General features: G+C 43.0%; 1 protein-coding gene across 4 annotated transcripts in view; it reads left to right on the top strand.

Moving 5' to 3' along the window:
- The first annotated feature begins 647 nt into the window (after nucleotides 1-647).
- The window catches only part of UBQLN1 (ubiquilin 1), a 29,785-nt gene continuing 17,019 nt past the window's right edge, over nucleotides 648-13,413 (top strand). For all 4 annotated transcript variants that reach the window (XM_050912949.1, XM_050912950.1, XM_050912952.1 and 1 more), the window contains exon 1: nucleotides 648-845. In XM_050912949.1, coding sequence (XP_050768906.1) covers nucleotides 687-845 — 159 coding nt within the window. In that variant the 5' untranslated portion in view covers nucleotides 648-686. The remainder of the gene's footprint in view (nucleotides 846-13,413) is intronic.

The following is a 13,413-nucleotide window of genomic DNA, read 5'->3' on the forward strand; positions in this document are numbered from 1 at the left end:
CACTACTACTTTTAAACTAGTAAATGTTTAGTATTTATTACCCTTTGGCTGGTGCTGAGTAAGTAACTCAAAAAGCAACAGGTGTGATTTATTTCCTCGAGGTAGGTTCACAAGCTGTACCGAGTTAGTGTTCTGGCTTTTTCCAACACAAAAACCTTGCAGGTCGTGACAGGCCTCTCGTTACGCTACGCGTCCTTGCATTACGGATTAGCGCTCCTGCAAACCGCAGCTGCGCGTCGGGCACCTGCACTCCCAACGTTGTGAAACTCCCCGTAACCTTCTTCGCGCATTTACGCGAAACTTCAAAGCACAGAACTCCGTTGTAGCTGAAAGTAAATTTTAAGCTTCCCCGCGGCAGCCCGAGCGAGGGACAGCCTCTCTTGTCGGAGCCTGAAGGCCCGGCGCGCCAAGCGAAGGGCGGTTTGCCTCCGGCGCATGCGCGGGCCCCGCGCCACCGCCTCCCTCCTCCAAGCGCGCATGCGCCGCCCGCGCCCGGGCGGGCAGCTCCCCTTTCTAGTAACTTCCCCGATGCGGGGCGTCATCAGCGCGCGCCGCGGGCGAGCCGGGCTGTTTCCGCCCGCCGCTGCGGGAGCGGGTGTCGCGGGCGCTGCGCGGCGCGGAGGGCCCGCCTGGAGCCCCTGGGAGCCTCGCGCCCGCAGCCGGCCAGGCCTCCCCCCCGCCCCGCCATGTCGGAGAGTGCGGAGGGTCCCGCGGGGGGTCGCAGCCCCCCGGACTCCCCCACCCGGGGCTCCGCCGCCGCCGAGCCCCGGATCATCAAAGTCACGGTGAAGACTCCCAAAGAGAAGGAGGAGTTCGCCGTGTCTGAAACCAGCAGCATCCGGCAGGTGAGGGGCAGCGGGGCTGGCTGAGGGGGCGGGCGGCGGGGGCCTGGCGGGAGTAGCCAAGCCGGGGTTAGGGCCCGGGGCCGGGTGGGGCGCGGCCGCGGAGAAGAGCCCAGGCCCGCGGTTCCCGCCTGCAGCGTTGCAGGGCGAGGGCCCTTCCCGGTGACGAAGCAGCTCCTGCTCGCCCGGACTGCTCTGGGCGCTGTTGAGCGAGTACCAGCGCCGATCCCGGCCCAGCAGAGGACCGCTGCCATCTGAGGCTAGCGGGGATAGCGAAGAAACCTCCCACTTCATCTCCTCCTTCCCGGCTTCTCTCCTCCCTGTTGCAATGCCGAGAGCCGGCCCGGGAGGTGGATGTAGCTCGGTTTCTAACTGTGAGTTGTCCTGTCGAGCTGACTCAGTCTGCAAGTAGGAGGCTGGCTGGCGAGCTAGCATGACTATAGGAAACATATGCAATCACCTGCGTTGCAGCATTGTATTGGCAATGGTTATCTTGATCGAAAACTGTCTTTAGAAACAGTGGGTAGGTTATGTAAAGATGCCTTCTTTTTAGGGGAGTCATACCTCTAGACTGTGTTTGTAAAATTTGCAGTACAAATAAAGCACACCTTCTGCTGTACTTAAATGCGATAGTTATTGATATGGTACTTAGCATGGCGGTACTGTTGGATAACTCTGAATTATTAGGGTCTTTTTTGCATTCCTGTGAAAGTCTATGGCCCATGGTGCCTTTGGCTCAACGGAAGCAGTGACACCTACTGAAGTACCGACACTATTTCCTGCAACTCTTCTGGTTTTCTTGGAGGTTTTCCATGCAAGTATTGACTAGAACTTCATTTATTTAGATTAGAAAGCTACAAATCATAGAAAAGGTATAATCAAAGTGTAAGGTAGAGGCTCTATAAAGTCAGGGTCTCCTGCTTGTGAAGGATGTAGACATTGCTATGCTAAAATACTCCAGAAAGTGAAGTTCCCTGAAGGAGATTCAGAGCTTACTTCATTTTCCGTAGGATTTCTCTGAAATTCTCACTGAAATGTCTCTGAATGAGGCAACTCAGTTCGACTTCACCTTTTTTTGGTATGGTTGGTAACTGCAAACCTCACCAAAAAAAGGCTACATGTGTTAAGAGTGTCACTGGTGTCTAGATACAGAGCTTGAAATCCTTCCTTATGGATGAGCTGAAAGACACTGTGTGGTTATCAGAGGAGGATACAAAAGATGAAGTAAAGGGTCCCAAGTGTAAAATGTAGTGCCAGCACCTTGGCTAGAATATCAGACTCTTGCTCCAGCTAGTTCCTGTGAAGAGACAAAATGCTGATATTTCTTTCAGGTTTTTACCCTTGGGTCTGTCTTAGATTCTGTCTTTTTTATGTCAGCATTTGGCTTATAAGTATCCCAGACATAAATTTCATTGAGGTCTTCTCTCCAGCTGCCAGAGGGGTGAGGCTAGTCTGTTGTCTTCCCTGGTCTTTTGACAACTGCAGTATTGTGTGCTATCAGCTACTCTCTCTGCAAGCTTAATCTAGGCATTTCTCCCAAAGGTAAAATGACTGTGTTTGCTTTTTAATGCTGTCCACTGCTTTACCAGCAATCTCAGTCTGAAAGGGGTGCTTTTCACTTCTCTGTTCTCCATAGATTTTTGAGCAGCATCAATGCAGTTTTTGTAAAAGTCTTTGTAGGTTTTGGGGTTTTTGGTTGGCTTTGTTTTTTAAAAGAGAGATTCATACTCTGGATCTAACCTGAGGATTGCATTTGTCCTGAAAAGCAGTCTGCCATTAGTTTGGGTCCTTCAGGAATTGTAAATAGATTCACTTAAGATGTGAATTTTGTAATGTATTTGACTTCAACAAGATTGTTTCAAACGTGAATGCCAGTGGGGCTGCCAGGTTTTCAAATAAGCAATTGTCTTAAACTGAAATAGTTATACAACCTGGCAAGAACATGAATTTTTACTGAAAGCAGCCATGCAAGTTTAGGTAATTAATAGAACACACTGCTTAAAATGTCTTTGTTGTCCACAGACGTCTTAAACTTTGAATGTTGTCTCTCTTGGAGCTGCTGTTAAAAGATTAGATCTGCAGTTATATCTCAATTCCTGTGAAGTGAGATTGCCCCTGTGGGTCGACCATTTGCTTAGACTGCCGGACAATATCATAGCTAGCACTAAAAAATGCGCTGTCCCTGTAGCGTGATTAGTATTGGCTGTTTCTCTTAAACTGTAAAAATGAGCTGTTGTTAATAATAAGCATCAACAGTAGATGTGATGTTTGTAGAGCCAGCCTTGAAAAATAGGTTAATCTCAAATACAGAACAACTTGAATGTCTGTTCAAAAGCATCTGAGATCAGCAAGTGGTTTGTTCTGTTGGCATAGGTGGGCCAGCAACTCCTGCCATATTTGCAGGTTGAAAAAAACCCAAGCAACCCTAAATTCCTTCAGCAAAATAAAAGCCATTCAAGTTGTATATTTCTGTAGCTAATATTATGACTTAGTGAGTTGACTTGTTGTTCATTTGTTTGCAGTCATTTCAGAATACTGCCAGAACAAAAATCTAGATTGTTAGGTAAATATTTTGGGTCATCAGGGCCAAATTTAGGGCTACACAAAGCGTATTTTATGTTGCTCTGTTAATGTAAGTCAGGTTTGCAACCATCCTAAGTCAATAGGATTTTTCCGTATGTTGGAAGACTTCAGCAACATAGGATTTGTTATTGCTGATCCTGTGTTGTGCAGCTAGAACAGCGAGTAAGCAGGCTGGAATGGAAAATAACCTTAAAGTACGAAGCCACTCTGGGAGGTCAGTTGATTGCAAGTGCCGCCCATCTGTCTTTTTTTCTGTGGAACCTGTTTGATTGTGCTGAGCACAGTTTGTCTCAGTATCAGGACAAGGACCAAGTATTTGCTTTCTTGACTGGGTATGATACTGATCTTGTTCTGTGCAAAGACTTCATGAATACATGGTGGGTAAAGATGAATACCTGTAAGCCTGCTGGCTTTAGCTAACCCTGACGGTGCTGACACTTTAGCTCAGTAAAACTGTTTGTCTTTTGCCTTTTCTTTTTTTTTTCCCCTTTGGTTTATTTTCTGAATTCATGGCAATACAATCTTTGCAATTCCTTGCTTAGCAGAGTTGATTTAACCATGTGTTTTGGTAAAGCCTGCATACAAGGAGAAAGTGCGCTCATGTTATGGACAACTCATGTCTTAGTGAATGACTTTAATTTGAGGTGTTGCAGCCAGTTACATGGTGTCCTGGTTTTGGCTGGGATAGAGTTAATTTTCTTCTTAGTAGCTGGTACAGTGCTGTATTTTGGATTTAGTGTGAGAATAATGTTGATAACACGCTGATGTTTTAGTTGTTGCTAAGTAGTGCTTATCTTAAGTTAAGGATTTTTTCAGTTTCCCATGCTCTGCCAGCAAGCAGGTGTGCAAGAAGCTGGGAGGGAGCATAGCCAGGGTAGCTGACCCAAACTAGCCAGTGTTCTATTCCATACCATAGAACATCATGCCCAGTATATAAATGGGGGGGAGTTGGCCGGGAGGGGCCAGTCACTGCTCAGTCAGCGGGTGGTGAGCAATTGTGTTGTGCATCACTTGTCTTTTCTTGGGTGTTTTTTTTTTTGTTATATTCCTCTTCATTACAATTATTATAATGTTGTTATTCTTAGTAGTATATTTTATTTTGCTTTAGTTATTAAACTGTTCTTATCTCAACCCACGAGTTTTACGTTCCCCCCCCAATCCCACTGGGAGCGGGGAGGGGGAAGCAGCTGCGTGGTGCTTAGTTGCTGGCTGGGGTTAAACCACAACACATGGAAAAACAGTTTTACTTTCATCTTTTAGACTGTTACACCATAAGGGAATTTTAGAAGAGTTAAAGCTTGCTGAGACTTCATGGTGCGCTTCTTGTAATGCCCAGTGTTGACATTTGCAGTGTTTAAGAGTTTATTGTAATGGGTTCAGAGTTACTGTCCACCAATGTGTATGCAGACTGCAAGATACCAGGTTGTGCATTCTGTGAACATTACAACTCTGAAAACGAATAACATGCCTTGCTGTATATTTTTAACGATTAGGCCAACAAAGAGTGGATATAGCAAATCTGCACTAATAATTTCAGAAGCTTGCAGTTCTTGCAGAGAATTATTGTCAATCCTGTAATTATCTGAAAATTTCAGAGTAATGTCCATCTGGAAGAGTTAGTGAAATTGAGTTTAGTTCCATAGAAAACAGATTTGGTTCTTTTGCGTTTTTTCCATTTTTATTTGACTTAAACTTTTTAATGGAATTTCTCTTCAGTGTGGAATACTGTTTTCAGTAATAGCATATTTAACAGCTGGTAGTATGTTTTTTAAACTAAGTGAACACATAAATATTGTGCTTTCTGTACTACACTAAATTATAGATAAAAAACCTGACCTACTGAATTATATGTGTAAATGTATACGTTGTGTTGAGACTCCGCTTTTTGTCAAGTGGAGATCTCATAAAGTTGTATTCTCTGATTACAACTTGAGTACAGTTTATAGTTGAAACTTTAAATCCGTAAAGCCAGGGTTTCAGATTTGTGCCTGGTTCTCACGATCCCAAATGGGTAATTTTCTGCTTATGAAGATGACACAGGTGTAAATGTTAAGGGGAACATTGGGTGATTTGGTAATGGGGCATCTTTCCTGACTTGCATATGCTTTTAATATTTTATGTAATGTTTTACTTCATAAGAACAGTTTAATTTCAACTCTTTTAACTTAATCCAATTCTGTCTCAGTGTTTTTCTGTATTTTCCTGAAAGTCCAGGGATTACTGAATGGTACAACCAAAAGAGGTTGAAACTGTATAACAGAGTCCAGTTTGTTCTTCCTTTCCAGGATTATGATTTAGCTTTCTGTTGGCACTCAAGGCACTTGAGTACATGAATTTTTTAGTGTTAGATTTTCCAGCGTCTGGTGTCTCAGTGCATTGAAACACATCTGTGTGACTCTTTATGGAGTCCACCTTGCAATATACTCTGATTATTCATGTTTCTTAAGCTATTTTTTTCTCATTTTGGAAACTTGATTAAAATTGTTTTGGAGCAATGGTAGATGGCTCTTTGGTAGAATAAAAGCCTTTAGAAGAAGGTATATTGACTTTCCTGACAATTGGCTTAGTTACATCTAACTCAAAAGTATCAGTTGTCTAACCATGGTACTTACCAAGTGTTGTCTGATAAATGACTGGCAGATATAGTAAAATAAGAATACCTATTCAAATAATACTATGAAGTGTCTTGGGTGCAGATACTTTTCTGCAGAAAAGTAACAGGTTCGTTTTGATATTCCAATTTTTTTATCCTTTTTAAACTTTATCCATGTCAAATAGGGCCTGCCTTCCTCCTGTGATTTCCTGTGGGTTTGTGTTTCTAGCATCCTTCACCCTCAGTCATGGGTCAGGGGTGTCAGAATTTTTAAAGATTATCCTGCGTACTGTTCAAAATTGCCAACAGCAGAGAAAACCCTAATGAATGAACAGCTGTGGTAGAGGTCTCATGGTAAGATATTCTATATATTTATTTTAGAGCCAGTCAACATCTCAATCTAGTGACTATAAACCTTGGCTATGTAAAGAGGGTCACTGTCTGGGAGTAAGGTTAGATCAAAATCTTAAGAATTGGGAATACACAGTGACATGGAGAAAAATGCTTTTGTTTAGATTTGTTGTTGTTGATGGGGTTAATTGCTGCCTATCACAGACAGGCTAAAAAGAATGTTAGCCATTATGTCTTGTGCTGGTTTTGGCTAGGATAGAGTTAATTTTCTTCATAGTAGCTAGTATGGGGCTATGTTTTGGATTTGTGCTGGAAACAGGGTTGATAATGTAGAGATGTTTTAGTTATTGCTGAGCAGTGCTTATACAGAGTCAAGGCCTTTTCTGCTCCTCACACCACCCCACCAGCGAGTAGGCTGGGGGTGCACCAGAAGTTGGGAGGGGACACAGCCGGGACAGCTGACCCCAACTGACCAAAGGGATATTCCAGACCATATGACGTCATGCTCAGCATATAAAGCTGAGGGAAGAAGAAGGAAGGGGGGGATGTTTGGAGTGATGTTGTTTATCTTCCCAAGTAACCGTTAGGCGTGATGGAGCCCTGCCTTCCTGGAGATGGGAAGTGGTAAATTAATTCCTTGTTTTGCTTTGCTTGCGCATGCAGCTTTTGCTTTACCAATTAAACTGTCTTTATCTCAGCCCGGAGTTTTCTCACTTTTACTCCTCTGATTCTCTCCCCCGTCCATTGGAGGGGGGAGTGAGCAAGCGGCTGTGTGGTGCTTAGTTGCTGGCTGGGGTTAAACCATGACAGTCTGTAGTCCACTCATGATTATATTCTGTATCACCTTAAATTTTAAAACTTGCTAAAGTCAAAACTATTTAAAGATGCTTACCTACAACATCAGATGAGAAGGAATTCTTGTATTGGCAGTAACTCACATCTCAGTGTTTCCTCAGGAAAAATGGATGTTGCCCAAGCTCCTTCCAGTTAAGGTGAAGGATAAAACATCTTATGCTGTCTCATGAAAAAGTATAGGGTAGATTCTCAAAAAGGAGCTCTACTGCAAGAATCCCATTTTACACATAATTCTTTTATGCCCTTTTCCAGTCTCAGTGACTTGCTAGAGAACAGACTAGTTCTGTTGCAAGTACAGTACTTTCCACCAGTAGATTGCAAAGTGCTTTTATGGAGAAGGAAAGTACTGCTAACCCTTCTCCTAAGTCAAAGCATGGAGGAGTTGAGTGGCTCGCTGAAGAATGCCTGGAAGGGATAGAACTGGCTAGAACACAAGTCCTGAGCCCTTTCCCCTAGATTGCACTGCTGCAGTTTTTCTTTATGGGCTGCTAGCCTTGTAAGCTTGTCAAGAATCTGAATTTGTTTCTTGAGATGAGTTTTTTGTGAGTTTGATTTGGTTGCAGAGATTTGAGGAAATAATTTGATTGTGAAACTAGCATTGGCAAGGGCACAGGAAGATAGTAACTCCATTGAGTCATGAAAGACAGAATACGCTTCTATAGAAGCCTAATTTTGGGTGCGCTTTTTAGCTACACTTTACCTGCTACTAACCATGGGCTGTGGGCTAAAAGTGCCTTCCTGCTTGAAACCACAAATTCTTGTCCCCCTTCCTCTGTAGTGTCCAAGAATTGTGCAATGAAACCCTGTTTTCACTGACTCACTTTAATTCACAGTCATAAGATTACCAGGAATGATTCATCAGGAAGGGAAGTGTGTTGGGTTTGTGTAGCGAGGGAAGGGCTACAGGGGTGGGTCCTGTGAGAAGCTGCTAGAAGCTTCCCTGGCTCCAGCCCGGACCCGACTCTGGCCAAGGCTGAGCCCATCAGCAACGGTGGTTGCGCCTCTGTGATAGCATATTTAAGAAGGGGGAAAAGACTCCTGAGGGAGAGAGAGTAAGATAGAGGAGGAAGAAGAGCAGCTACAGTAAAAAGAGAAGGAGAGGAAGAAGAAGATGGAAGAAGAAGAAGAGGAGCTTCAGTGAGGAGTGGGATGTGAGAGAAACACCCATGCACACACAGAGGTCAGTGAAGGAGGAGAGGGAGGAGGTGCTCCAGAGCAGAGATTCCCCTGCAGCCCGTGCAGGACCCTATGCCGGAGCAGGTGGCTGGGCCCGGAAAAGGCCACGACTTTGTGGGAAAGCCCAAGCTGGAGCAGTTCTCGGAGGACTGCAGTGTGTGGAAAGGACTTGAGTTGGAGAAACTCATGGAGGGCTGATCCCTGTGAGAGGGACCCCGTGCTGGAGCAGGGGAAGAGTGTGAGGAGCCCTCCTGCTGTGGAAGGAGCGGCAGAGACAATGTGTGATGAACTGACCGCAACCCCCATTCCCACCCCCTGCGCCGCTGCAGGGGGAGGAGGTAGAGGTATGGGGAGCAAAGCTGAGCCCAGGAAGAAGGGAGTGGTGGGGGGAAGGTGTGTTTTTAAGATATGGTTCTATTTCTCATCATTCTACTCTGATTTGGTTGTTAACAAATTAAATTGGTTTATTTTTCCCCAAAATTCGAGTCTGTTTTGCCTGTGACCATAAGTGGTGAGTGATCCCTCCCTGTCCTTGTCTCGACCCATGAGCTTTTTTTTGCTGTATTTTCTCTTCCCCATCCTAGCTGGGGGGGAGGAGTGAGCGAGCGGCTGCGTGGTGCTTTGTGGCCGGCTGGGCTTAAACCACGACAGGAGACCATAGCTGTCAGCAGTTGTATTGCCATGAGTGTGTTTAGTTCCTTACTTCTTGAGTCAAGAAGACCTGTAGCCATTAATTCTATTGTATAAAAGAAAGCTGGAGCTCATCAAAGTTAGCCTCTGTTGAAACTGCTAGGTGTGAGTGTAAGAAAGACTAGAGTCCAACTAACACGCTTAACTGTGTGTGTTAATAGGTATGGTAGTTGAAAGTTTAAATGATCATGCGTGTGTGTTTTGAAACAGCAGTGCAGAACAACGTAATGTGATTTGAAAATCTTTCTTTGTAGTAGAACTGTTTGAGGGACTGCTGGGAACGTAAACTGCAGGTCAGCCCTCTAGATATAAACCCTTGCTTCCATGTTATCTGCTACCATGTTCAAAACAGTTTGGTGTGGGAAGAGTCAGCAACTTTGCTTTTTTGTTGTCATCTAGATAAAATTGTAGCTTAGTATTTTCAAAGCAGTTGCAGTTTTTAGGGGCCTGTTTTCTCTTACTTTTCAGTGGGAATTGGATGTTAATTCCCTGAGGCCTCTTTCAGACTGTTACTGTAATTTGATTTTTAAATATGTCTTATTAAGCCAAGGTTGAGAGGGTTTGGGAAGGTAATTTTCCTCTTTTTATTCTTTTTTCACAGCGCTTTGTCATGTGAGTGGATAGTAATGTTATTACAGGTGCTGTTTTTGATGTCATAGAGTGAGTCAGCAAAAGCTTTTGAATCATTGTAGGTGGTAACATATAAAAGGACAGTTTGCATGTTAAGATTTTTACTTTGCCTGGAATAACTTTTTACCGGGCCCTTCCTGGCCAACTTGTCAAATGTTAATAGGTTAATGTTTAAAGTATGGATCTGCTCTGCAAAGTGACAGTGCAAAACAGTCTCTGTTTTAGTCAGCTGTTCTACTTCATGTATGTATTCAGACATTTGCTTTGTTCAGTGACAAGATGTTTGCTTTAACTAGCTCAGGTACGAGTATGCATTTGTTCAGCACTGGCCATCAACATAATGGTGTTCACCCGTACCTTGCGAAAACCTTCAGGGGCAATCAAGTTGAGCAGGTGTAATAGAAGTCCTAACTTGCTTCGTGAAGCCTTTTTTTGTGTTAACATGGAACAAAAAAGTCGAGTTTTGTTAGCGGAGTATTGGGCTGAGTTTTTTAAAGTTGTGTGAAGATGAGGATATTTGGCATGGAAATTAAGAGTATAAACAAGAGTTGCAGGTGTGCTGCTAAAAAAATGTGAATGTTCTCAATATGAAAAATTACACTGTTCCTGTCCTTTAAAAACAAAAAAAAGTTGATAGAAACAAGTTAACTTGAGGTAAAATGGTAATGTGGGCAAGGTGCTTCAACAAGGCTAGCTTTAGATTTGCTCTAATTCATGTCAGATCTACAAGTTGCCATGCTTTGAGGAGGCTGTGACCTTGAATTAATTCACTCTGGTCAAGAATGCCTTCTTTTCTCCCCATATATATTGAAAATGTTTTGGGGATTCTGTTTTACAAATGTATAGATGATTCTCTTCCCCCTGCTGCAGCAAAAAAATACAGGGTGCGGACCTAATCTGTTATTGATGGTATCTTTGACTGTTAACACTAATCAGCAGACTCGTTTGCAAAATATCTTGCATGGTAACCTAGGTTTTATGTGGTAGTCTTCTGTGAATGAAGTGTGTTGTGGTTTAACCCCAGCCGGCAACTAAGCACCACGCAGCCGCTCGCTTACTCCCCCCACCCGTGGGATGGGAGGGAGAATTGGAACCTCATGGGTTGAGACAAAGACAGTTTAATAGGACAGAACGGAAGGAAAAATAGTGATGATAATAATAATAATATGGCAGTATGACATATGACATATGTCATATGGTATGGCCAAACTTTGGCCAGTCCCCTCCGGGCTTCTTGTGCCCCTCCAGCCTTCTTGCTGGCTGAGTATGAGAAGCTGAAAAATCCTTGACTTGGTATAAACACTACTTAGCAACAACTAAAAACATCAGTGTGTTATCAACATTATCTTCCTACTAAATGCAAAACACAGCACTATACCAGCTACTAGAAAGAAAGTTAACTCTGTCCTAGCTGAAACCAGGACAAAGTGTCAAACAGAGGGCTTGGTCCTGCTTATACCTTGTCATTTCAGGAGTCCCAAGGTTGTGCTGAGCGCAAGTGAAGCTGATGAAGAGACCTGACTCTTTTTTTGCATCTCGGTTAGGCTTTTTATGTAAATATGCCTCAGCCAAAATTGGCTCAATATTCCTGACAGTTTTATTATTGTAGCTGGAAAGAGATGTATTGTGCATTTGGATCATGCACACATGTTGCTGTAGAGGTTGTTTTGGGGGTCCTGGTACATTGGCTGTTGCATTCATGTCTTACTGTAGTGTTGTTTTTGCAGAGCATCTAACTAGCATTACATGCAAGTAGGGAAAACTAAGTGTATAGCCTTTGATGCCTATGTACTAATAATATTAGATACTGTTTGGTTACAGTCTATAAATGGTGTTTTGTTTCCTTGACCTTATGGGTAAATAGCAGCTTCTAGAAATGTCTGACAGGGCTTGGTTTAAGATAAAGTAATTTGAAGAAGGACATCAGACTATTAGAGTGCGTCCAGAGGAGGGCAACCAAGATGGTGAAAGGCTTTGAGGGCAAGACTTGTGAGGAGCAGCTGAGGTCACTTGGCTTGTTCAGCTTGGAGAAGAGAAGGCTGAGGGGTGACCTCATCACAGTCTACAGCTTCCTTAAGGGGGGCAGTGGAGGGGGAGGTGCTGATCTTCTCTCTCTGGTGACCAGCAATAGGACACGAGGAAATGGAATGAAGCTGCATCAGGGGAAGTTCAGGTTGGACATTAGGAAAAGGTTCTTCACTGAGAGGGTGGTCAGTCATTGCAACAGGCTCCTCAGGGAAGTGGTCACGGCACCGAGCCCGTCAGAGTTCAAGGAGCGCCTGGACGATGCTCTTAGTCATATGGTTTAGTTTTAGGTAGTCCTGTGAAGAGCAGGGAGCTGGACCCAGTGATCCTTATGGGTCCATTCCAATTTGAGATATTCTATGATTCTGTGAATATTGTTTATCCTACAGCATCAGCCTTCTGATGAGAATTAAGTTGTGGATTTCACTGTCACAACATACTGTGGAAAATACAATAATAAATGAGTTTGGGTAAATGACATTACTCTTTGGTTTGGCACAGCATGGTAGTCCTTTATTCTTATACATCAGCTTTGTACCAAATTGTGAGTATTTCTGCTGTTTTTATGTTACTTTGGAATGCGTATTAAGAATAATTAACCAGAAGAATGCAGAATAGGAAGCAACTGCCTGAACGGTTGCTCTGCAGAACAGGGTCTAGAGTTTGTAGCTGTGAAATAAGTCAGCGCTGTTACATGAATATTTTCCCTCATGGATTTCTCACTTTTTCTTATAAATAGGACTATAGCTTGCAGGATGTGGGGTTTATCCTGTTGTTCCACTAAGTATAGATAAGAACTGGTGTGGAATATTTTGGCCAGTTTTGAGCCCCACACTTACAAAATGATGTAATTGGATTTGAAAATCCAAAGAGTGGTGGGAATGGTTGGATTAGAAAACAACCCTCAAGGAAAGATTAGCCTTACTGCACCCTTTGTTCTAAGGAGAACAACAATCTGTTTGTCCTGCCCACAATGGACAACACAATGAAGAAATAGGATAGTGAAACATTGGAATAGGTTTGTTGGAAAAAAGTCTCTGGGGACCTCAGAGAACAGACTAGATAAAACGTGTCAGGAATAATTCAGGTAAGTAACCCACTTTGGGAAGGAATGGACTGAGTGAGTTCCTGGAATACTTGCAAGTCTAAATATTGCCAGTATAAAGGCCGACTTAAAAGTTGTTTCCCCAAGAACTGGAACTAACTCTGTGTGAGTAGACTTTTAACAAAAACCAAGAGCAACCTCCTACCCAAATGCAGAGACTTTTTACCTCTGTTGTCTCTCAGACTCTCTCTCTTTTTTTAAATCTGTTTTTTTCCTTTTCCTATACTATAAACCCTTACAATTAGAGACTCACCTTCAAAGCATAGTACAGTGGGATTTTACTTTTTTTAGTCCTACCTATTATGAAATGTAATTATTAATAACGAAATGCAAGATTAATATTTTATTTTCCTATATGGAGTGAGAATTCCCTAGGCTGTTTGGAATGTATTTTAAAGTAGTATGGTCAAATTAATTTTAAAATGTTAAATAGGGTGAACTTCTGAAGGACTTCCTAACTGCCTGGGATCGTTTTAAAAATACTTAGCCTACTGACTAGTCTTGTTGAATAAATTTATCTGGCTTTCTTATAATCAAGTCATTCCTTAGCGTTTTTCTTGGAT

Source organism: Gymnogyps californianus, chromosome Z, assembly GCF_018139145.2.
Source record: "Gymnogyps californianus isolate 813 chromosome Z, ASM1813914v2, whole genome shotgun sequence".
NCBI lineage: Eukaryota > Metazoa > Chordata > Aves > Accipitriformes > Cathartidae > Gymnogyps > Gymnogyps californianus.